At 59.9% G+C, this 23,584-nt stretch overlaps 8 protein-coding genes across 8 annotated transcripts; 4 read left to right on the plus strand and 4 right to left on the minus strand.

Annotated features, from left to right (window-relative positions):
• Positions 1–215: 215 nt before the first annotated feature.
• On the minus strand, positions 216–3,317 carry VTJ83DRAFT_346 (uncharacterized protein; the record flags this gene model as incomplete). Its single annotated transcript, XM_071009840.1, has 6 exons — positions 216–2,072; positions 2,127–2,642; positions 2,719–2,748; positions 2,820–3,005; positions 3,110–3,214; positions 3,315–3,317. The coding sequence occupies 6 exons, from the start codon at positions 3,315–3,317 to the stop codon at positions 216–218; spliced, it is 2,697 nt and encodes an 898-aa protein (XP_070869699.1).
• A 1,408-nt stretch (positions 3,318–4,725) lies between these two features.
• On the plus strand, positions 4,726–6,431 carry VTJ83DRAFT_347 (uncharacterized protein; the record flags this gene model as incomplete). The annotated part of the gene is made up of 4 exons (XM_071009851.1): positions 4,726–4,828; positions 4,940–5,493; positions 5,553–6,169; positions 6,239–6,431. The coding sequence occupies 4 exons, from the start codon at positions 4,726–4,728 to the stop codon at positions 6,429–6,431; spliced, it is 1,467 nt and encodes a 488-aa protein (XP_070869700.1).
• A 768-nt stretch (positions 6,432–7,199) lies between these two features.
• On the minus strand, positions 7,200–10,345 carry VTJ83DRAFT_348 (uncharacterized protein; the record flags this gene model as incomplete). Its single annotated transcript, XM_071009862.1, has 2 exons — positions 7,200–7,807; positions 7,885–10,345. 2 exons carry the CDS (start codon positions 10,343–10,345, stop codon positions 7,200–7,202), a joined length of 3,069 nt encoding a protein of 1,022 aa, XP_070869701.1.
• Positions 10,346–12,151: 1,806 nt separating this feature from the next.
• On the plus strand, positions 12,152–14,243 carry VTJ83DRAFT_349 (uncharacterized protein; the record flags this gene model as incomplete). The annotated part of the gene is made up of 3 exons (XM_071009873.1): positions 12,152–12,203; positions 12,286–12,945; positions 13,030–14,243. 3 exons carry the CDS (start codon positions 12,152–12,154, stop codon positions 14,241–14,243), a joined length of 1,926 nt encoding a protein of 641 aa, XP_070869702.1.
• A 1,557-nt stretch (positions 14,244–15,800) lies between these two features.
• Positions 15,801–17,544, plus strand: VTJ83DRAFT_350 (uncharacterized protein; the record flags this gene model as incomplete). Its single annotated transcript, XM_071009885.1, has 3 exons — positions 15,801–15,967; positions 16,110–16,923; positions 17,038–17,544. The coding sequence occupies 3 exons, from the start codon at positions 15,801–15,803 to the stop codon at positions 17,542–17,544; spliced, it is 1,488 nt and encodes a 495-aa protein (XP_070869703.1).
• An 840-nt stretch (positions 17,545–18,384) lies between these two features.
• Positions 18,385–20,221, minus strand: VTJ83DRAFT_351 (uncharacterized protein; the record flags this gene model as incomplete). The annotated part of the gene is made up of 2 exons (XM_071009896.1): positions 18,385–20,044; positions 20,136–20,221. The coding sequence occupies 2 exons, from the start codon at positions 20,219–20,221 to the stop codon at positions 18,385–18,387; spliced, it is 1,746 nt and encodes a 581-aa protein (XP_070869704.1).
• Positions 20,222–21,137: 916 nt separating this feature from the next.
• Positions 21,138–21,835, plus strand: VTJ83DRAFT_352 (uncharacterized protein; the record flags this gene model as incomplete). Its single annotated transcript, XM_071009907.1, has 3 exons — positions 21,138–21,250; positions 21,337–21,669; positions 21,733–21,835. 3 exons carry the CDS (start codon positions 21,138–21,140, stop codon positions 21,833–21,835), a joined length of 549 nt encoding a protein of 182 aa, XP_070869705.1.
• Positions 21,836–22,402: 567 nt separating this feature from the next.
• VTJ83DRAFT_353 (60S ribosomal protein eL31) lies at positions 22,403–23,011 on the minus strand (the record flags this gene model as incomplete). Its single annotated transcript, XM_071009918.1, has 3 exons — positions 22,403–22,606; positions 22,780–22,854; positions 22,922–23,011. The coding sequence occupies 3 exons, from the start codon at positions 23,009–23,011 to the stop codon at positions 22,403–22,405; spliced, it is 369 nt and encodes a 122-aa protein (XP_070869706.1).
• Between the last annotated feature and the right edge of the window lie 573 nt (positions 23,012–23,584).

Genomic DNA, 23,584 nt, shown 5'->3' on the forward strand with positions numbered 1-23,584 from the left:
CATCCCAGAGGTCTGGTCTGGAGCCGTTGAAATATTCAAAGGAAAAAAAAAAAAAACAAACCCCGGAAGAACGAAGAAAAGCAAGCCATTGTAATCCATTCACAAAAGGAAACGAAACAGAAAGAGCCGAGAGAACCACCAAACGTCGGATCAGTCGTCAAGTCAACGACGTCCAGCCCGGCGCACCTAGGCAAGGGAGGCACACGAAGCAGACACTACACAGCAGCAGCATCGCCACCCCGGGGCCTCGCGGTGAACCGCTCCGGCGGCCTCCTCATGCCGAACCTGAACCGGGGCGTCCTATCCATGCGGTTCAGGCTCGAGGTGGGCATCCTCAGCACCGTCTCGCGGTGGAACGTCTGCGTGGTGAAGTCGTACGAGCACGCGACGGCGCGCTGCATGCCGCCCTCGGCGCCGCACAGGAAGACGCAGACGGGCGGCCGCTCGGCCTCGAAGAGCGTCATCTGCATGTTGTACGTGTCGACGAGGGTGAAGATGCGCGTCTCGCCGGGCGCGGCGGCGCGCTTGGCGCGCTCGACCCTCTCGCGGACGGCGACGTCGCGGGTCGGGTCGACGGCGACGCGCTCGCCAAACTCGTTGACGTAGCTCCGGCTCAGGGGCGAGCCGTTGACGGACCACCCCAGGCGGCTGAAGTTGCCGCCAAAGATGGCGCGCTCGACGGTCGGGGCGTTGATGTAGCCCTCGAACCCGAACAGGGCGGCCTGCACGTCGACGAGCTTGCCGCCGAGGCAGATGCGGACGAGGTTGGGCGTCATGAGCCACGCGTAGATCCAGACGGCCAGGAAGAGGAGGCCGAGGGGCCAGACGCCGACGCCAAAGGTGGTCACGGCGGCGACGAACAAGAGGAACTGGTACTCGACGAGCAGGCGGGCGCCGAGGCGCTTCCAGGACTCGTTGGTCGAGGAGGCGACGTGGTAGAAGGACTTCCAGCGGATGCTGGCGCCGTGGGCGCCGTCGATGATGACCGTGTCGTCGCCGCAGATGCCGGCCACCTGGCAGCTGGGGGCGATGTCCCAGAGCTGGGAGCCGTAGGCGTCGGCGAAGTCGTGCCAGGGCTGGGCGGGGCCGTTGGCGGGGAGGAGGGAGATGGCGCGCTCGAGGAGCTGGTCCGAGTCGTTGCTGAGGGAGATGCGCGCGAAGGCTTGGAAGGCCGAGTCGGTGGCGTCGATCTTGGGGCGGAGGTGCAAGAGGCCCATCAGGGCGTAGGACTGGTCGCCGGGGAGCCACGTTTGGGTGTGGCGCGAGAAGAGGCATTTGAGGAGCGTCACCGAGAGCTCCAGGCGCGACATCTCCAGGGTGCCGGCGTAGTGGTCGAGGAGCTGGCCCGAGACGGTGGCGTCGTGGTCGGCCCAGACGCGGCCGGCGAATTGATTCTTGGTGATGACCAGGGGCGCGGAGGGGTCCGAGGCGCGGTTGTACACGGCGACGCTGTTGCCGGGGCTGAGGAGGATCTCGGGGAACGTCCACAGGCGATTCCCCCACTGCCTGAGGAGCTCGTCGGTGTCGGCGGTGGGGGGCACGGTCGGATCGCCGGCGGCCGACGGCGGCCCGACGACGATGACCATCTTTTGCGCGCCGCGCAGAACGTCCGAGATGCGGTACACGTCCGCCTCGAGCTCGTTGGGGTCGGCCATGCAGTGGGAGCTGATCCAAAAGGCCGGCAGCTTGGCGTCGCGGCACGCGCGCTCGGCCAGGTGCAGCAGGGCGGCCATGTCCCCGGGCGACTGGATGTTGAACTGGCGCGTCGACCAGGCGACGAAGAGGTAGTCGAGGTTGGCCTTGCCCCGCGCGGCCGCCTCTTGCTCCCACTCGCTGACGGCGCGCACCCGCATGCCGTACATCTCGCTGTCGTAGGGGTTGACCAGGAAGCACAGGTGCCGCGGCTTGAGCAGCCGGTACACGTGGTTGTTGGTGGCCAGGGTAGGGCGGAGCCCCTGGTTGTGAACGTTCTCGATCGGGTTGCCCCAGACCTTGGCGTCGCCGTGGAACGCGTAGGGGACGGGCGCATAGTAGCCTTGGTTCTCTGTCCGGCCGCTGGTGAAGCTCATAAACTGGGCGGCGCGTTAGCTGCAGGTTGTCTTGCGGGCGGAAGGAGACGGACGCACCAAGAAAGACATGGCCAAGGTGGCGGGGACGGCCCGCAGGACCATGATGCCCCAGTCGCCCCAGCCATCCGGGTCGTAGGTGAAGTCCACGACCCAGGTGGCGATGCGGCTCTTGAGCGGAGACACGGTGCGGATGTAGGTGCGCTGCCACGTCGCGTTGTGCGGGGCCTCGAAGATCTCGTCGGTGCATTGGACGATGAGGTTGCGGAGGCGGCCATCCTGGTGATGCAGGTAGCGGTCGCTTTTGGGCTTCTTGACGACGCGGCCGGCATAGTCGCGGTGCCGGTAGATGTACGGGTCCTCGTACACCCAGCCTGGTTTCTTGTAATAGTGGACGTACGTCCACCGGAACGACAATGGCTGCTTGAAGATGTGCAGCCATGCGGTGAGGTGGATGGGGAGCTCCTTGTTGGCGCTCGCGGCGGCCTTGGCAGCGGCTTTGTCGCTTTCCTTCTCCATCCTCTCCTGCTGCCCGGTTCCGCCGGCAACCATGACATGCTGGACGCCCGCCGGGGTCTGCGAAGCGGGTTGGACCTCGGCCATGGTTTCGGCTTTAATCGCCCGCACAGCAGAGACACTTGAGGATCCTTACCCTGGTCTTGGGCTGGACGTTGGCCGCGGGCTGTTCCGTCGTGTTAGCATCCCGAGGTGTGCCGAGGAGCCTCTAGACGTAAGGGTCGGGCGGTTTCTTACCTGGGGCGCCCAGGGCGGCGTCGCCTGAGATGTGGCCTGCGGCGGGGCGGGAGGCTGGTAGCCCTGCGATGGCTGCCAGGGAGCGTGCGGTTCGCGGTTCTCCAGGGGGGCCTGAGCGCTCGAAGCAGTCGGCTGACCCGTCGCTGGCTCGACGGGGCACGCGTGAGGCTGTCGGTTGTAGCAGGACTGGATACCGAGCACAACAAGTCAGAGCTCTGACGTTGGAAAGAAGGGCCCAGGTGTGACGGGAGGCTTGCGACGGTGTCCAGGAAGCTCTAGGGATCACCGACCGGAAGGGGTCCGGTAGCGTTGGGAGCCAGAGGCTGGCCGGTCGCCGGGTCAATGGCGCTGGCGTGAGGCTCCCGATGCGAGTTGCCCTGAGAACTGTAGTAGGGCTAGCCACCGAGGCACAAGTTAGATTGCTGCTGCTGAAAGGATGCTTCACCCCCGCTGGTGTGGTGCGTGGTGCGTGGTGTGTGATGAGGACTTGTTTACCATGCCTAGCTTCGAGGGTAACTCGGTCTGGTTCTCGAGAATCGCTTGGGGAATGGGAACGGCAAGACAGAAAGTCCAGTGCCTCGGGGCACAGTCTAGGGGGCTTGTCTTTTCTACTTCTCTAAGAACAATCGTACAATGTGAATCCCACGGTAGCGCCCGGTACAAGTATCTATGTACCTATGTACTATACATGCTGGTATGTGCTCCGTCGGTTCCAGCAGAACGGGACCCGCCCCATGCACCCATGCACATCACAAAGTACCGTACACGGTACGCTACGCCTCTATCTGGCCATCCACGGCAGCGCTGCGGGCTCTCGCATCTCACACCGTCGACTGGAACACCCTTGGCCCCCCGCCCTCCCCGCGGCGGGCCGGGGAGAGGCAGAACCGCATGCCCGCGGGGCCTGGTAGACTATCGCTGCGCAGCATCACGGCTAGACCTATTTGGGCCGCTGGAGGAGGGCTGGGTGAGGTCTCAGGTGGGTGACACTGCATGGCATGGCGGGCCAATTGAACTATCAAGGACGCTTATCCGGTTCACGGGTAGAGCCTGGTAATCTCGGGAGAAGCCGCGCATGGCGCAGAACAAGGGGGGCGACTCGTGTTGTTGCTCGGTCCCCGCAAGGCTCTATGTACACACGCCTTGTGACTATGTGACTAATGACGAGCATACAAGGATTCGGAAAAACCCCTCGTTGAAACATTCAGCCCTGCGCGGCGGGGTATGCAGCATGATGCTCGGCGTGCATGTACATACGCATCGAGCCTCACGCATCAGCGAAGCCCCGGTCCCATTGGTTGTAACCCGGCGATGGCGTTGCGCCAGGCCCTCAGCTACCCAAAATAAAGTGGAACCAATATCACGGTAAAAAAAGACTTTATCGTCTGCCCGGTCCCGGCGATGCAACGTTAACACAAGCTGAACTTTGGCTATCAAGGGTCCAGACCCGACTGCCCCAAAGGGACGGAGAAGTTTCGTTCTTGGTGCCCGATGCTCCATGTCGCATCTCAGAAGAAGGGCCATCTTGGTGGTGCTTGTGGACAACAGGTAGTGTACGAAGTATGTACTCGGAGTACAGAGTACCGAGTACAGAGTACAGAGAGTACTGTGTAACAGAGGGGCGGCAAAACATGGCTTGCTCAGCTGCGTGTGTACCTGGGCGCAGCCGCATGCCATCCAGCGCTGGACCCCTAGCCCCATGCACGGCCGTCCCGGGAGCCTTGTGAGCCCGCCCGTCAGTTTGGACTCCTTTCGGGGCGCAGACGGGACGCTGAGCTGGTGACTCGTGGACAGAAAGAAGGAAGCCTGAGCCTCGCTCGCTCTCCCAAACCTCTTGTACCCGCCTGTCGCTCTGTTTGCGTTTCTGTGCGCCGAAACCGTAGAGGGGAAAATGTCGTGGACACAGATGCTGGACCCTTGGCCGCAATTCGAAGCACTCGCCCTGCGCGGCACCCGGCCACCTCCTCTACGTCCCCATTACCCCGTCACCATATGGGAGGTGACGAAAGGTAGGCGACCCTGGTTCTCTTGAGGCACGCCGGTAGCAGTCGGCACAGGGCTCCGCTGCGAAGAAACGAGCTCCATGCTGACCCGGGACTCTTTGTTCTTCTCAACGCCAGAACATCCCGACGGGCGCAACATGGAGAACATAGGTTTGGAGGAGAGCCATCTTGAGCAACCCGCAAAGCTGCGTATCATCACCGCACCGGTAGACACCGTGTACGACCCAGACTTTATGCCGGGTCAGATTATGCTGTGCAAGGCGCTCAACATCCCGCACGAGTTCCTCGCCGAGCGCGCTCGGAGCGTCTCCCACAGCTTCGGCACGCGCACCGAACCGGACGGCGACGACGGCCGCAGCGGCGGGTTCGCCGCCTGGTTCCACTACCTCTGCAAGAACGTGAACCCCAACGTCGCCACCCGCTCTGGATGGTACAAGTGCGGCTTCTTCCTGCGGCAACACGCCGAGGAGGAGGGCGGCGGCGTTACGCTGGTCATATTCGGGGGGTTGAAACCTGTGACGGATCGCATCAAGGCCTTCGCCGAGAAAAGGTGCTGGAGCGATGTGCTCGTGGAGCCGCTCGCCTTGTTCGACCTTGTTCTTGACGGCCTGTTTGGACAGACGGATGAGGTGGTGTGGCACATGCTTGAGGTCATCAACAAGCTCGAAGAGGTGCGTGTTTGAGCACACGGTGGATACTGGAGGGACCCTTTCTGACAGCCTGCTGCCAGCGAGTTCTTCAAGCCCCCAGCGGCGCGCGAAACCACCAACGGGTGGCAGAGCGCATTGACTTTTCCACGTTTCATGAGTGGACCAAGCAACTCATCAACCTGGGAGAGGTGACCGACTCATGCCTTTTGTTGGTGGACGGTGTGTTGGCTACCATAGACCGGCAGGAAAAGGACAGAGAGGCGCGAAGAAAGATCCAGGAGCGACGACAGCAGCCGAAGAAGAGGAAGAGGAAGAAGAAGCCGGAGGCCCAGGGGGTGACACAGAAAGAAATCGAGGACAAGGACGAGAAGGGGCGACAGCAACAACAACAACAACAACAACAACAACAACAACGCGACTACCAACAGCAAGCCCGGGCCATTCCCGGCCCTACAAGCTCCGTCACCCCTCACCGGCAGGTCCGCGAATCCCTCCTCTACCGCCGCAGCCTCTTCTGCTCCATCCGCCTGCGCCTCAGCAGCCTCCAGCAGCGCGTCGCCAACATCACCCAGCTCGCCTTCAACCTGGTGACCCAGCAAGACTCGCGCCTCATGATCCGCGACTCCGCCTCCATGACGGTCATCTCCTTCGTCACCGTCATCTTCCTCCCGACGGTCAGCGTGGCAACCGTGATCGGGTCGCAGATATACCAGACCGAGTACGACCCCCTCCCCGACGACGCAGGAGTGGAGACCACCGTTTACAGGAGCCCGCTCTATCAAACGCTTTGGCAGGTTGCCCTCCCCATCACGTTCGCCGTCGCACTCGTCGCGTTTGGGTTCCGGAAGTGGGTCGAGGCGGGCCGGCCAGCGCCGGGTCAGATTCCGCACATGGTCAAGGAAGCATGGCTGCGGTCGAAAGCAAAGCAGCAGTGTGTGCCTGGGCAGCAGCGGGCATAAAGGTAGTCGTCGCCGTCGCTGAAGAATGGCACGGAATTGATCTGCTCCCCCAAGCCATCGTCTGGCTTCGAATGGTGGTAATGGCGGTGGTGGTGGTGGCGGCGGCGGCGGCGGTAGGTGAGCGGTGCTGACGACACCCCTCTCCAGAGTACCCGAGACGCAACCCCCCATCATGCCTTCGCCAGACGGAGAGGCTCATCCAGCGGGGTGTGGACAGAGGAGGATCTGGCTGCCAAGGTAGGACGCTCCAGGCATTTTAAGGGGTCGGAAGGTCATATATAAGAGATCGCGAGTCCGGTGACACACGGCAACACAAAAATAGTCAGCGATACAAAGTTGAGATAGGTTCCTAGGCATCGACACAATTTAACCGGGGAATCGAATGCCCAGTACGTCAACTTCTGGAGATGGAGTGCCAGTTTACGCCCCAGCAACTCGTCATGGTCCCATCCGAGCAAACATAAACAAAGAACCATATGAAAACCACCGTGAGAAAAAGTATCCCTACATTCCATATCGCCATCGTTCATGCTTCCTTCCATGGGTGACACTCCCTTCGGGATCCTGCGGCGAGGATATCAAGGTGCAGCCGAGAAGCAACGTCAGCATAGAAAACGCGTGGAAAAAGGAGAAAGAAAACAGGACAAGGGGAGGAAAGAATGCACCCAGGTACGGGAAACTCCAACATAGGCCTGCACGGCAAAGGCCACCTCGCAAAGCTCCTCCAAACTCATGCACAACGGCAAACCCAACGCCGCCAGAGGCCGCTCACATCCCAAGGCCCTTGGCCCGTCCATTGGCCACCGCCCACGCCACCACCAGCACCGTCCCCACGAACACCACCACAAGACAGCTCACCAACCCAATGATCCCCGCCCGCCGCCGCTGCGTGCGGCTCAATCGGCTCACCTCGCCATGTGTAGCCTTGTCGAGGGCCCAATCACACCCCCCGCAGTACGCCGCGAGGGAGCAAAACGGCACGATCGCCGCCAGGTAGATCATGCGGAGGCACATGTCCCGACGACGGCGGGCTTGCCAGGAGAGGTGAGCATTGGCAGGGGCAGTGGTGCTGGTTAGTGGGGCAGTAATGGTGAAGGGTTCGGCAACGGTGAGTCCGTCACGGAGAAAGGACGTGTTGCGGACGGAGTGAATGGGGATGCCACCGGCAACAGAGGGGTGAATCATCCGGCGCCGGCGCATGTCGTCACGCGGGACGAGGCGGGGTGGGGTAGAGAAGACGGTTGTCCTCATGGAGGCGTGGCCGGTGGTGCTGACACGCATCGGGGTGCAGAAAGAGCGGGAAAGTATGGACTGCGTCTCGCCGGGCCAGCGAGATGTGGTGGACGAGATGCCACGGGACCGACCGGTTGGATAGGCTAAAGGTTTTTCAAAGGTTATTAGTGCATGCTTCCAGGCAGAATGACTGGAATTGTAAGCGGGGATGCGTTCGTACCGTTCACGGGCTCTTCATGATCAGCCTGGTCGCTGCAGGGGATGCCAAAGATGCTGAGCGAGCTGCGGCGGACCGCACTCATGGGAGTTGGAGGGCAGTATCCCTGAGCGACCGGCATGGGGGCCTTCACCGTTGAGTTGTTGCGGGTCCGGCTGGTGTGGATGTTCGGGTAGTCGCTATCCAGCTGCTTCCTCAGGGCCTCGCGCTTTTTTGCCTCTTCCAGGCTGATGAGAGGAAAGCTGAACAGGGTCGGGGATGCAGCGGTGCCAGAGACCATGGAAACGGGACCTGTGAGCTGCGTATTCTCCTTCAAGTGCGCAGGAGGTGGTGCCCGCAGCGTCAGCGATATCCGAGGTCCTGGCCCGGACATGTAGCTTTGCTGGCGATCGCGACCACCATCATCAGAGTCTGCCGGCTCGTGGTCGTTTTGACTGAGCGGAGCAATGTAATGACCGCCATGCCCGTTGTTGGTTTGAACCACCCTCACTTCCTTCGTATTGGGAGAATGAATAAAGGAATCCACCGACCCAAGTTTCGACCCGCGCCAGGTCTGCTCGCCAGAGAACTCGCCCTGGCGCTGAGCACGCTTCTTTGCAAACCGCTCCCGGATGCTGCTGGTGATCTTATCAACAAAGGTGCTCCGGAATGACTGGTGGCTGCTGGAGTTGCTCGTGTCGGTAAACAAGCGGTTCGAGTTCTGCAGATATCCATTGACACGATGTATGCGCGGCTTGGGCAGAAACACCGGGCCGTCGGTGCGCTTCAGCGTAGCCGGATGACGAGGGTAAGTCTGGTTACAAGTTGTCGAGAAACCAGGGATGATGCGGTCCTTGGATGTTGCCTCTTCAAACCGAGGAACGTGGAAGCTGCTGGTGTCCGAGACGTCAGCGATGCTGCTTCCAGCGTAATTGATCTGCTGGCTGTCGCTCAGTCTCGAGGAGGAGGCAATGGCCTGTGTGCTGTCAAAGTTGGGAATGCTGTTGACCGTCTCCCAGTCGCTCGTAAGAGTAATGGTCTGGTCTCTGAGGCGTTGGTTCTGCTCATTGCGACGGTCACCAATGCCGAGGTTCTCCTTTCTTATCTCTGAAGACGGAACGGTAGCGGCCAGCGGGCGTACCACCGTAATCCTGATGCCCCTTCCATCTTCTTGCTCGTCCCAATCGTCATCGGCACAGGGAGGGTTCACCCTCTCGGGGAGGTGGTAAAGGTCTGAGCTGAAGGAACCATCACCTGGAATAATACGACGAGGGCTCGTCGTGCCCTGCAGCTGGTGAAGAGAGGGAGCTGGGGAAGACGTGCTGTCAACGCAAAACGAGTGGAGGGCCGCGCTGACCTCTCTCTCTCTCGCAGGCAGGGGATAGCCAGAGACTGGGCTGCGGTCGTAGTAGAAGGGGTCTTCGTCCGAGTCGGACGCGTTGTCCACCACATATATGTTCGTGCAGCTGATCGGACTGCCCTTGAATGCGCGGTCTGCAGGAACTTTGCTTTCCAGTGGGGGGGTCGGCTGACCAGAGGCAACAACTTCGGAGGTTGTGCTATCATTAGCCGACTCAGTGGGATTGGTGCAGGTGGCAGAGGTGGTCAAGGAATTGTATCCGTAGGTGGCAGAGGCGGACCCCGAGTTGTAGGCGGGGGAGCACACTGTACTTCCATGTCGGCCATGGTCAGATTGGCTGTTGTCATGCTGGCTCGAGGCCGATGGCTCCCGAGAGCTCCTGACCGAGCGGCTTGAGTGCGTAGGGTAACTGAAGTTGACAAGACTCTCATCGTAGGCGTCATTCAGATGTTGGGTAGTTGTAGAGGGCTGGAGGGACTGGGGGTTTTTGTTCGCCGCCGATGGCCTAGACTGGAGTCGCACCTCGTCGGGATAGCGAAGTTCAAAGCTGCCTTCGATAGGATTGGCGTTCTGAGAACTGTAGAGTTGAGGGCTCGATACAGCGCAATGAATCGGGGAAGTAGGCTGTCGCCGGACCATCACAGCATTTGCCGTATGGGTGCCGGCCAGCGTATCGGAGCCTTGCCCATGACGCAACGCAGACTGGAGTCTCTCTGAGGCTGAAATCTGAACATCCCGACTCAGGCTGTCGGTCGAAGTTTCGACCTGGTCGCTCAGGCCACAGACATGAAGCGACGAAGGAAGTGATGAAGAAGGAGCAGTGGAGGCATCGTGATGTTGATCGCCAGTTGAAGGCGGGGCCGTCTTGGATGTGATGGCTTGATGAGCCTCATCCAGGTTCGTGAAGAGGGTCTTGTGGGTAAAGCACCGCGGAGACCTGATGCTGGCGGTAGGATTCTTGTCCTTGCCCTCTGTATTTCTTGCAGCCCCTTGAAGGAACTCAGCCTCTCTATCGCTGTGGCCGGCCATGGCTGCTGGCTGTCTCAAACGATCGTTAACAATTAAGTTAAAAGCTAACTCAACCGATCCAGAGCCGTGCTCGCGACGCCGTCTAGCCAGAGACATTTTTTATTTGTTTATCGATGGAATAACATACCTTGAAGGTCTTGAACGCAAGTTGATATTGCTTCAAAGGTCTCTCGTTCGAGCCACCGTGACGAATGGTCTGGGTCTGAGATGGTTCTTTTCAGGCGATGAAGAGCTTTCTGCTCATCGCGGGGTTGGCATGGAGGCGACAACTTGGAAGAAGAAAAGCACCAGCGCAGTAGTTGTTGAAAACAGAAGTCGAAGCAAGTCCCACGTGGGCCTTCTTGGATGGTAGAATGCCGTTGGGATTGGATTTGAAGAACACTTTCAGAAACGAGGGTGACTGGTGAAATGCAATACGAGAATGGAAGGGGAATGGTATCGTGATTTTGTAAAGAACGAGAGGGTTTAGGAAAAGGAAGAAAAAGAAGGAGTGTGGGATGGCAATTTTGGTGAAGAGCAGAGAGGCAGGTACTGAGGCGGCTTGTTTACTTCGGAGGCATCTTCAGAGGCAGCTGACTTCTGGGAACGAGCGCCTCAAGCCCCAGGCACCTATCCAGCGCATTTGGTCTGAAATGCAGCCTGTGATATGCAGAAAGTCGAACACGCTGGCTATATCACGTTGACAAGGTTTCCACTGCATTAAAGATAACGTGGAATGATGTTGAAACTGGAGATGCTTCTTGTCACCTGCCCAGCTGGATCTTACCTTTCTCTTTCCCGTTACCACAGCTGTGCAGCCATCAGGACCAATCTATGAGGCACGAGTCTGAGGTATAAGTCTCGGTGTTTTCTGGCTCGTTGAGGAGGTCAGAGGGTATGATGGTTTGGAGTCTTGAAGCAATCCATGTCCCCAAGGATGGATGGAACGAAGCCCACTTTGGCTCCTCTTACTGCTGTCATAACCAGAACCTTGCGAAATGGAAGGATTGGGAAATTTCCGTCATTCCAACAATGCCTCTTTGCCAAACGCACGTGAATTTTCAAGGCTACGCCAGGCCTCCTCCAGGGCCCGGATTACCAGTCAAAAGTGGCGGGGAGAGCGGGCTTCGGTTCGGCCAGCGGTTCAGGTGTTTCCCGATGCCTGATCGCTCAGAGCAAGAATAGTAGTGTAAATTTCCCTTGCCTGCCCCCTACACAACGCATGCTCACATCTGCGATCGAAAGCATTCGTGCATCATTCGTAGTTAAGTCGCTATTCATGTGTAAGTCGCTCCCCGCCTCGGTCAAGGGTGTGATGGGACGTCGTCACAAGAAGCTTATCGATAAGTCATATAGACCCACTTCTGCGGGACCCCCCAGTCGGCCTGCTATCGTGCGTGTCCCTGCCAGAACCGCGCTAGCCCCGCTGGCAGAAGGCTGGTGCGTGAGGGGAACGGACGGTAGGACAATCAGCGAGGTTCGAGCAGGTTCCCCCTGGAAACAGGCACCAGGGTCGAAGAGAAGAAGCTCAGTGACTGTGCCGCATCACGCTTCTGGGCCAGGTTGTTAGGTACTGATGCTGTGCATCAAGATCTGGCTACCTTATAGTTACCCACCAAGAACCCAAAGGAACCGTGAGATTATCGGGGGAACCAACCCGCTGTGTGGCCGCCCGTAGTGCCTTGCTCAGGCCCCTATCCCCCATCTACTGTTACTGAAAGCAAGGAGGGTGAAAGGACCTAGGATGCGGTGACACAAGGACGAGTTCCCTTTGAGAAGCACTTCTTTTTTCTTTCTTTCTTTTTTTTTTTTGGAACGCCATCAAGGAGTGACAGAAGACCCATCAAACACTCAGCCCCCTTAGCACCCACACCAACCCCAACACCAGCTTCATCCCCAAAGAGCAGTCCCTAGGTCGCTGCGATGACCGGCTTGTTTGCTCTCCCGCAGGAGATCTTGCTCTATATCTTTTCATGTAAGAACACGCCCTCCTTCACCCCACCGCCGTGGGAAAAAAAAAAGGGCCCTGCTAACTCCCTTTTCTCCTCCCTTCCCAGACCTTGATCCCCCCTCCCTCACTGCCCTCCAGCTCGTCTCTCGACGCCTCCTCAATCTTGTACGCGATGACAACCTCTGGCGCTTTCGCTGCCTGGAGGAGTCCTCCTTCTTGGCAACCCTCGACCGCCGCCGCGGCATCCTGGGAGATGGACCGCCGCGGCCCACCGAGCGGGAGCGCATCCGCATCATGGCCAACTGGGACCCCAGCTTCCCCGGGGAACGCGTGCCGTGGTATGAGGAGTACGTGCAGCGACATGGTCCCATAGCGGTGAGCTGGTTCCAGCTGCCCTATCCGCATCACGACGACGGCAACGACGGCGGCGATGGCGACGGCGATGGCGACGGGACGAACCGACGGAAGACGCCCGACGCTGTCCCCACGGAGGTGTGCGGTCTCGCTTTGTACTACCCAGATGGTGAGCTAGGGGGATCTGTGTTGGCCGTGGCGCCGCTGCTTGATGGGAGCGTGTGTTTGTGGGATGTGGCCGGCACCTGGGGCAAGAGGGGCGCCATTGTCGCGCGCAGCAAGCCGGGGTTATTGGATGTGGAGGGGACCATGGGGTTTGATGGCAGCCATCCCAGGTGGATTGAGACCGAAGCGGTGGAGTGCGTCAGCGTTGACAGCCAGCTGCATCGGGCGTACTTCGCGGTGGAACGATGTAAGTGCTTGCAACGATGCTTCTCAAAGAGAGGCAGCTTTCGTGCGTGGAATCTGCGGGCGAGCAAACTAACTCTCTGCACAGTCCTCGTCGAGGTCGACCTACGGCGCCTGGCCGTCGTGGGTGACGCGTCGTTTCCGATGACCCTCACGGTCATCTCGCCCGCGAGCCCGGCCGTTCCGCTCACCGTCGGGGAACGATATGGCATCCACCTTTACGACCCCCGGTCGTCCGCACCGCCCAGAGACGACAGCCGCGAGGTGGTGGAAACCTATGATTCTACGAGGACCAAGGACTTCGAGAAGCATCGTCTCCGCCGAAGCAACCGCGACATGAACGTTGGAAAGCTGAAGCAGTGCGCTCGCCTGTCGGGAGACGTCCCGCTGAGCATCGTGCATCTACAACAAGCAGGCTGCGAGGCGGACCTGTCGGACGACATTTACGTTGCAGGCCGCTTCTCCAGCATCCTGCACTACGACCGCCGCAAGTTCCCCGCGCCGCGAGGGTCGATCCACTCGGGGGCGCGCCTGTGCACCATGACGTCACTCCCGTATCCCTTTTCGACGGTGGACAGCGAGCTGCGCCGCCGCGGCGAGCTTTCCCTGGAGGAGGTTGAGACATCCAAGCTTGGCGAGGGACGCACCCTCATCGCGGGCGGCGAGTACAACACCAAGGGCTCGCTGGAGCTGTACGGCCTGGCCGGCGAATCGGACAGCGATGCGTGGGACATACGGGGGAGGCTCCAAAAGTCAACGCTGAAGAACCGCCAGACCTGCTCGCCATCCAAGGTCCTGTCGGTGGCGTGCCACGGCGCGCGCATTGCTCTTTCGGATGGATCCGGGTACATCCGCTGGTTTGAGCGGGATGGGTTTACGGAGGTGCGGCGCTGCCAAATCGGGAGCAGCAACCGTCGCAACGCTAGCCAGGGGGAGAATGAGCAGGAGGAGGGAACGTTCGTCTTCGCCTCCACGCCCGATGATTCCCACGAGCTGGCACGCAAGCTGCTTCCCACCCGGCCGGCCGCTGGCGCGGCCGCAACAGCGGGTGGCGATCGCGATGGCGGGCAACACCGCGCCGCCAATAACGACTTGGTGTTCTGGACAGGCGAGAGGCTTGGGCTTGTGACCTTTTCGGCGCGGCCGGGGTTCCACTCCGAAGACTTTGAGGAAGACGAGGAGGATGAGCACAAACGGGCCCAAGAGCGCGAGCGCCGCGAATACAGCGACCGGATGCGGCGGGCGCTTGAGAGGCAGGCTGACGAGGTGCGGTTCATGGGGAGCCTGGGGTTGGACATGTAAACCGAGGCTTCTTCAACTCCTTGCCTGCCGTCCAGCTCCAGCCTCGAGAGAGTCGTTCTGCTCCTCGCATGCAGGGTCAAGATAATCACCCACCCACCGACGGGAACGTGGGGTTTTGCTTTTTTTCGGAACCTTCTCCGGAAGTGCTTTTTGAGGCGGCCAATGGGAGCGAGTCCCAAACCATCCAGCGCCAATCGCCACGAGGCTGGGCTGGCAGCTTGAAATAGGGCGCCTCAGGCTCTTTTGCATGCAAGTCGGCGACTGCGTAAGAGGCCAACAACACACGAACCGGTTTCTGCACTTTTGTACAACACGAACGGCAAAATGAATTTGTTTGCAGCTCTTCCAATGCTCCCGTGACAGGCCCTGTTTTTTTTTTTTTTTTTCTCTGCAAGAGAACTTCCAGAACAGGTACCTGAACCACGCCACAGCAAAGCCATGGGAGGTGGAGCACGTGGGCCATCCCAAAATCCACTCAAGCCCGCCCCAACATTCCAACCGCGGCCGTCCACTGGGCATCCATACGTACTGTATGTGCCTCGTACGGGCTGATGTTACGCAGTAATAGTTAGGTACCTTGGTGTAGATAGGTACCTAGGTAGGTAGTTAGCCAGCCAAACACTCATTACATACGACCCGACCCCAACCGCCTGACCCAACCATCCCAAAATTCAATGGCGCACACAACGCTGCAATGCTGCATAGCGGCAGGCGTCTATCCACTCTATTAGCTCGCGCTCAACCCTCTGTGCATGCTGAGAACTTTGCTCAAGGCGACAACTCACCGCCTAGCCCATGCCTCTATTAGGTTCGTCTTGGCAGACCCCGGCTTTCCCAGTCCTTGGCCGTCCTCCCCCCCTGAGACGTCTCGTCTCGGGCTCCTCCAGACCGCCTGTTCCCAGGTCAGTAAGCGGTGCTTTGTATGGCAGAGGCGATATCTCTGAGACAAGAAGCCCATCGAAGCAGGGTGGGATGTGGCAGGCCCGTCATATCATTCAGTGGCTTGTGGCCAACTCCCGGAGCACGCTTTTTCCGCTGAGAAGCTGAGGTGCTCGACACACAAAAACCGATTTGAGCCCCCCCCCCCAACGGCGTTGTTGAACCCAACGTCCTCCCTTGCTGCGTACAGCCACTCTCTTTCCCGCATAACACTCTCCTTGATTGGGTTTGGATCTACGTGTCGGGTGCCTAGCCAGTCCAACAGGGCCACACATTGACGATTGACCCGTGTTGGCGAGGCGGATTGAGAAACGTTCCACTAGGATCCTTCCCGGGACCTTGGTTGCTTTTACTCTCAAGTCTGTTTGGGCCATAATCGTCCAACAGCATCTCGAGGCTCTTCCCTGGCGGCGGATACGATACGGCATGCCTACGCGCCCGTTCCCCTCCCAGCAACAACATCCTCCTCCTCCTCCCAGAAGCCCATGAGTCTCTCCTCCTCTTGCCGACGTTCTCTGTTGCCGTCGACAAGAGACGGCATTCCCCCCGCCGAGCTCGCTGCGTACATGGGACATCGTACCTACCCACAACGCCGCCGCCATCTTCCGAGCATGTCCAATGGCACAGCCGATGACCGGCGGGTGCCACAACTACCCGCCCTTTCGGCCCTGGAGCGCCGCCCCTACGTACCATGAGCAGATCAAGCGGCGTCCGGCCGAGGCCATCCACGCCGGCGGCGACGACATCGGCAACGACTACCACGGCTTCCCGCAGAAACGGTCGCGGTATGACGGCCCCGTTGCCTTCCGAGCCGTCACCTCACCCTTGCGGGTCCAGTCCCCGCCGGTCTTTTCTCATCACCCGATCCCCCCCCTGAAACACCACCGCCCCTTTCCCCCGCCGCTGCCGGCTCTTCCGCCCCCGGAGCCCACCGCATCCGCCATGGCCCCGGCCCCGCCCCGGCCCCGCCCCGGTCATGGAGCGCACCGCCTCGGGCCACTCCATCCTCCCGGACGCCACCGAGATGTGCGCCTCGACCGAGCTGCTGGAAGACCACGAGGCGGCCCAGCGCGTGCGAGACCACCTCGCCCACTTCCTCCGCCGCAACCCCGACTCCAAGCACGAGCGCATCCTGCGCAACATCATCTTCCCGCGGCGGTCGGCGCGCGAGGACGACGAGGCGGCCTACCCCGTCGACAACGCCGCGCTCGAGTCCATCTTCTCGGCCGCCAACGAGATCTTCTTCAACGGCCGCCTGAGCCAGCGCGTCGCCTGGGACTGGTCGCACGCGTCGGCGGAGCGGTTCGACCGCCGCGTCATCGGCACGACGGCCCTGCGCCTCGCGGCGGCCAAGACGAGGGGGTTTGAGACGCTGATCGTGCTGTCGTCGCCGATCCTGCGGGATCCGAGGTACAGCCGGCGGTTGCTCATCAGCACCTTCTTGCACGAGCTGATTCATTGTTATCTGTTCATCTGCTGCGGGTTTCGGGCAAGAGGATGCGGGGGCCATACGCCCGGGTTCAGGGACATTGCGGCGGTCATTGATGGGTGGATCGGGGAGGGGGGAGGGGGGTTGCATCTGACGAGGGTCGAGGCCGATTTGGAGCTGTTTCTGGTGGATCGCGGGAGGGAAGGACGGATGGTCGAGGAACCACCGCAAAAGCAACAACCACGAAAAGCATGGACGGTGAAGGAGGAGCCCTGGAGTTGGAGGGGGCGCCGCGGCGTTGGCGTTGGCGGCGTAGGTGTTGGTGGTGAGAGCGCGCCAGCCTCTTGTTACACCTGCTCCGGGAATGCCGGGCACGAACACGACGAGTATCGTGACCATCCAAACCCTCCTCTTCATCCCGCTCAGAACCTCTACCCTACCCATCAGGTACGCCTCTTCAACCCGGATTCGGCCTACAGCGGACGGCCCGGCTTGGACCCCGGCGCCGGCTCCGAGATATTGCCTCCCGGGCCCGGCCCCATCCCCGGTCTTGGCGCTGTGCCGGCCGGCGACAACAACCTCCACGACGCTGCCGCGGCGCAGTCGTACTACAAACACCACCCTGGCCAGAACCACCGCGCTCACGCTTACCCCAGCGATCCCGTGGTCCGGACCAAGAGCGGCGGTCCCCTCCGGAGCCGGAGCCGGAGCCGCAGCCGCAGCCGGAGCCGCAGCCCCGCCTGGCGCGTGAAATCCCACTACCGCCGCCCGGTCGTCCGGCCGCCGCCACAACCGCCAGCCTTGTCTGCGCCCTCCCCCTTTTCATCTGTTTACTCCCCATTCCCACCCCCGTCATCTCCCCTGTCATCCGTCTACCAGGGCGCCCAGAGAGCAGCTGTTCAGCCGTACGTGTATCTCGGCCAGAGGCCGTAATGAAGAAAGCATAATGCGAGCATACTGGTGGTGGAGGTGCTGGTGGCGGCGGCTTTTTGTTCCCTTTTTTTTTTTTTTTCCCTTTTCGCTTGGCTTCTCTCAGGCGCATAGAATTTGGTATCGACGATGTTAAAGAGCATCAGGCTTCTAGACGCACGGAGTTTTGGAGAAAAATATGAAAGAGGCACTTCTGCCATAGTAATTCTTGGTGTTGTGACTGTGCAGTCAAAAAAAGAAAAAAATTAAAAAGAAACGGGGGGAGATATAAGTGCCGGCGTTGGGAACAGATGAACCCAGTCCTGGAAGGTACAATATCAGCGAGGGCCGCCACCTTAGCAAGGTTGGCCCAAATGTTGAATTGTGGTACAATTCAACAACCTGTCTCCCCTTCTGGTGGCGAAGGAGCTCTCTGTACCCGAGTTTTTTAATCCCGATATCCGGAGTTCTGATTTCACAAGGTTCCTTGACGTTTGTTAGAATCCGGGCAACGATGGGCCGCGGGGAACGCAAGGTCTAGGGAAACGCAGGATGTACTCTCTATCACGGCAATCCTCCCTCGACCCACGGCCTCGTTATTATCTCTAAACTAAGAACATCAATCCAACACACAAGCCACCCGCCAGCCCATTCCATTACACCCAGTCCCATGCATTACGCCTGCCAGCCATCATCCAACATGACCCGTGGTCCCAGCCACACATCGCATCCCTTCTGAGCTCGTGGAAAAAAAGGGAAAGACAGGAAAATAAAAAAAGACCACAAACATCAGATCATTCGTTCACCGCCATCATCATTCGCCTTCGTCTCTCTTCCATCGCCTCGTATGTCCCTCGCGGCATCCTATGCCGCCGAAACGCCATCCCCTCCACTATCCGGACTATACACAGCATCCCTACACAGCAACGCAACCTTTTTGAAAAACCTTCTCCACTCCAACGGATCCCCCTTCACCTTGACAAACCTCACCTCCAACACGTCGCTCAGCTCCGGCACGGGATACCTCCCCACCAGCACCTCGCCGTGGAGCGCCTGCCTCCTCCCATCCAGCGCGCGAACCTTCAGCGTAGCGATGTGCTCCCCCGCGCCGGCGCCCTCCCCGTCGACGCCGCTGGCGCCCGCGCCGGCCGGGCCGGGCCTCGCCACGGGCAGCGGCACGTTGAGCTGGTGCAGCGCGTCGCTGAGCATCTGCACCAGCAGCGCCGGCGGCACGCGCGAGAAGAAGCGCGTGAGCGAGTAGCCCGGGACGATGTCGCGGAACTGGCGGGCATGCTGCGTCAGAGAGAGCGGCACGCCGGGGGTCTGCGAGAACTGGCTCATCGTGGGGTCGTCCGCAAGCGCCTCGAGCGCCGCGGCTGAGAACCCATGCCCCGGGTGGCCGGCCCGGGCGGGGGAGCGCGCAACGGGCTGCGTCGCCGAGACGCCAGAGAAGGACGCCCCGAGGCTGTCGATGTCTTGCACGTTGCGTCGCACGGGGTGCTCCCAGTCGAAGAGGGCATCGCTGATCGGCGCTTCGGGCTGGGTGGCCGAGAGGCGGGCGGCGAAGTCCGGTTGGAATTGGGGGTCGAGGTCCATAGCATCGGGCTGGGACTGGCGCTGGGGGGACGCGATGGGCGCTGCGGCGTTGAGGTCGATGCGCAGGTTCTCGAGCATCTTGGTGGCGAGGGCGATGGGGTCGGAAACCTTGCCGTCGTTGGTGAGGAGGGGGTTGCGGCGCGTGTACCAGGGGTGTTGGCGGATCTGGGCAAAGGTGAAGCGCTTGCTGGCTTCGATATTCATCATGCCCCGGAGAAGCGACAGGGCATCCGGAGGAATGCGGGACCAGAGCGAGTCGGTGCTTCGGCCGTTGGTGCGGACGTATTCCTGGAACTCCCAGCTGCCTTCGGTGGGCTCGTCCCAGGGGGTGTTGCCGACCAGGAGCACGAACAGGATGACGCCACACGACCAGATGTCGACGAGATCTGCCGAGTACTTGGACACCTCGGACGGTTTCCTATCCTGGCGTGCGCACCGCAGCACCTCCGGGGCGATGTAGGGCGGGCTGCCGCACATGGTGCTGCTCTGCTTGCGGGCGCCTTTGTACTCGAACATGGTGGCCATGCCAAAGTCGGCGATCTTGAGATTGCCGCTCTCGGAGAGCAGGATGTTCTCGGGCTTGAGGTCGCGGTGGGCGACGCCTTTGGAGTGCATGAAGCTGACGCCGGCGATCAGCTGCAAGAAGTAGAGATGGGCGATGTCCTCCTGGACGCCGACGTCGGCCTCAATCTTGTCGAAGAGGTCGCCGCCCTCGGCGAACTCCATGGCAATCCATCGCCAGACGTCGTCCTCGCCCGTGGCAAACCACTCGATGATATGTGGGTGCTGGCCTACGTGGGCGTGGAGCGAGACCTCCATGGCGATCTGCTTTGCCGATATGCGTCCCTGTCGCACGGCATAGTTCTTGTGGATGAGCTTGACAGCAAAGACAGGGGACGACTCGTGCAAGGGAATGGCCTTCTTAATGCTGGAGATGTGTCAGTGTGGGGCGTTTTGCTTGACGACTTATATGCGGCCCGATGGGATGAGGGTGACCGGGACGGCTCGGGGCTTCTCACGATGCATATGCGCCTCTCCCGATGGTGTTGGAGATTATTCGAAAGGGGAGATCTTTAGGCAGAGGATCAAGTTGCGATTGTTGCATCTTTCCAGGGCTCTGAGGCGTCCTGCGCCGTCGCTAGCTTCAACAGGGATGGCGAAGACGTGGGGCGCAAAGTAAACACATCGACGAGGTTGTCCAGGGCGATGATCCAGCCCGAGTGTGGCAGCGAATTGGACTTGGTCCTTTGTGGTTATAGTAGTTGAGAAAGAACCAAAAAACGGCCAAAATAAATTGGCCAAAAAAAAAAAAAAAGAATTGCCTTTACGGCTATGAAGAGACCAATTCGTTGCAGCCTTGCAGCCAGAACAATGGGTGCATGCGAAAGAACCAAGCGTTTGCCATGATGGACTGACGCGAGTGGTGGGTGAGACGCGTTTAAACCGCGTTCCAATTTCCCAATCGCCTCCGGCTCCGCGCGAAAATCCGAGGTTTTGGCGCTGCGCCAGGGGCACAAACAAAGACGCAACAGGCAGCAGGCAACCTCGACGCTTATTGGCTGGCTCGGCGCCTTCTACCTCCAGGAGGGGCTCCAGCTGTCACCCAGTGACCGTGTGGGGCCGCCCAAGTTGGGTGTTGCTGTAAACAATCGCCGCCCGAATCTTCTTTCCAGAGCCAAAGTCTACGTTCGGTTACCTATCTGCTCCTCTTGCCAGAGAGTGTCTCACAAAAGGCATCGGTTTCATTACTGCATACGTAGAAAGAACCGACCAACTTAGGGTGCGGACTTTTGTTCCAGGTACGTGAGTCAGTCATCTTTCCGCCGGCAACCCACAATCTCTTCTCTCAAGTCTTTGTCGAAACCTAAAAGGTCTTGGAATTGATATTGACCTCGCTTCTTCCTGAATCAGTATCCGTCAAAAAGCATCTTGCTTTTAGACATTCTCTTGATTGCGTCTCGACTCCATTTTGCTCCTTGCGCCCGCGGTCAACCACGATCAACGTACAGCCCACCCACACCATGTCTTTCGCTGAGGGCAGCCAAGGCACCGCTTCCGGAAGCCTGCAATCCAACAACAACAAGCTGGGCGGGACCCGGAAACCCGTCGAACCGGGCCAGAATGCTGTCAAGAGGTGAGTTTCTGGGCTCGATGGGCCTCACACAATGCCAATGGAGCCGTGCAATGAGAGCTAACTACGTCCCCCTCCCAACACCACAGGCTGCAGACTGAGCTTATGCAGCTCATGACGTCCCCTGCGCCGGGCGTGTCTGCGTTCCCTTCCGCCGACGGCAACCTTCTCTCGTGGCGTGCGACCATCGAGGGTCCCGTCGACACCCCGTATGCGGGCCTCACCTTTAAGCTCAGCTTCGAGTTCCCATCCAACTACCCGTATGCCCCGCCGACCGTGCTCTTCCGCACCCCAATCTACCACCCGAATGTCGACTTCTCGGGCCGCATCTGCCTTGATATTCTCAAGGACAAGTGGACCGCCGCGTACAATACTCAGACGGTCCTGCTGAGTTTGCAGTCGCTGTTGGGCGAGCCGAACAAGTACGTCCTCCTGTTGCTTCTTGCTCTCCCTACGTTGTCGGGCTTGGGCTAACGCTATTTCAGCTCATCTCCGTTAAACGGCGAAGCCGCCGAGCTGTGGGACAAGGACCCTGCGCTGTTTAAGACCAAGGTTCTGGACCGTCACAAGGACATCGAGGACGACTGAACGGCATGCGTGTCTGTGTGAGCGAGTGAGCGAATTGAGTGGGCACGGATGATGTGTGTTGGGATGTCTGGACTTCACGGATGAATTTTTTTTCCTGGGTGTCACGGGGCATGGAGTTTGTTTCCGGAGTAACTGTGCCTGGTTGGGATTTGCATTGCCGGGGCGGATGGATTTGGTTGTCATGGATATCCCCTTCCTTATGTACTAGTGGTGCAGGGTCGATGTACATTTCGAGCATTGGCTCCCCTCCCAATGGACATGCTGCTTGCGTGTCCACGAGCGCACCGCACACCGAGAGAGAGAATCCCAGCGTTGTCTTCACTTTTGCTAGCTTTCCCACCGATCAACTAGCCCTCAGCACTGCCTGCGCCGTGATTGCTTCGCGTTCGAGGGACGACGGGCCGAGGAATGCCGAAAAAAGGTGCCGTTGCCTTTACGAACCCCTGTATTCGTAGTTGGAAGCTAGATGCCATGCGTAACTCCGGTATAAAGCCCAATGCCGCCCTGAACCCGAACCACGGCCCGTATCGACTCCACGACCCAAGTTTGTTTTTCCATCCGCACCCTTTACTCCTCAACAACGACGGTGTGCAGGCCCTTGGGGTTCTTGACGTTGACGGCCTGAACGTAGCTGTACAGCTTCTCCTTGGCACCCTCCTCGTCGTTACGCCTCCGCGAGATGCGGATGCGGAGCCTGTAAGGGACGCCCTTGACACCCTGCTCCCAGACCTTCTTGTTCAGCTGGGGGTCGAGGCGGACGTCGGTCGTGCCCTGCGAACGTCCAGCGTTAGTACCTCATCTCAAGATCCTCAATGTCTCCAGAGCGCTCTTGGTCATCTGAGAAGGTTCCGTGGCCTTTCGTCGGTCGGCGTCCGTCGGGCTCGGAGGGGGAGGGAGCGTGCGTGTGTGTGTGTGCGTGCGTGCGTGCGTGCAGTCGAACATACCATGGCCTTGGTAGCGAACGCCTTGATCTCCTTGATCGCGCGCGGCGCCCTCTTCTTGAAGGTAACACCGTGCAGCTGCCAACCCGAATCAGCATTCCAGCGTCCTTCTCCTCCCCGCCAGCTGCTCCTCCGGAAAACATACGCGCTTGTGCAGGTGGATGGTGTACTCGCGGGCCACAACGTCGGCAATGGCCGAGCGCTGGGCCTTCCCGGACTTCTTGGTGGACGACATTCTGATGAGCTCCGTTAGCCGGCGTTGTTCTCGAAGCCGTTGGATCGGACAGTAGGCCGTGAAGGGTTCGAGATGGATCGAATTCGAAAGACGGAAGGGCGCAAGTACGTACTTTGGCGACGTCTGGATCTCGTACACTCGGAGTCGGCTGAGTGGTTGTCGAGGGAGTCGTCGGATTTGCTCTGGGGTTTGTCAACCTCCTCCCAGCAATTTTGCTTGGTTTTTCCGCGATTTCTGCGAAAGTGCGGGCCTGGGCTTGCAAGCCTCGCGTAACTGCCCTAAAGCGGTATGGCGGTGTGGGCTTGGCCTGCCTTTTGGAGGGCGGGCTGTGGCTGGTGAGCCTGTGGCGGGGCAAGCACTGGCAGCCAACTGTCAACCCCCACCTCGGCAACTGTCCTAATTTGGCGCGTCATGCAAACGCTCAAGCAGCCAGGCAGTGACCCGATCCAATTTCGGGGAAACCTCCAGACCCACCCGCTGCTTGGTTGCTCATCACACGTTTGTCTCGCAGCAGGGGGGAGCGACCGCGCTCTCTCGCCGGGGATCTTTCTCACCTTTGACCCGGGTTCAATC

Source organism: Remersonia thermophila, chromosome 1 (assembly GCF_042764415.1).
Source record: "Remersonia thermophila strain ATCC 22073 chromosome 1, whole genome shotgun sequence".
Lineage (NCBI taxonomy): Eukaryota > Fungi > Ascomycota > Sordariomycetes > Sordariales > Chaetomiaceae > Remersonia > Remersonia thermophila.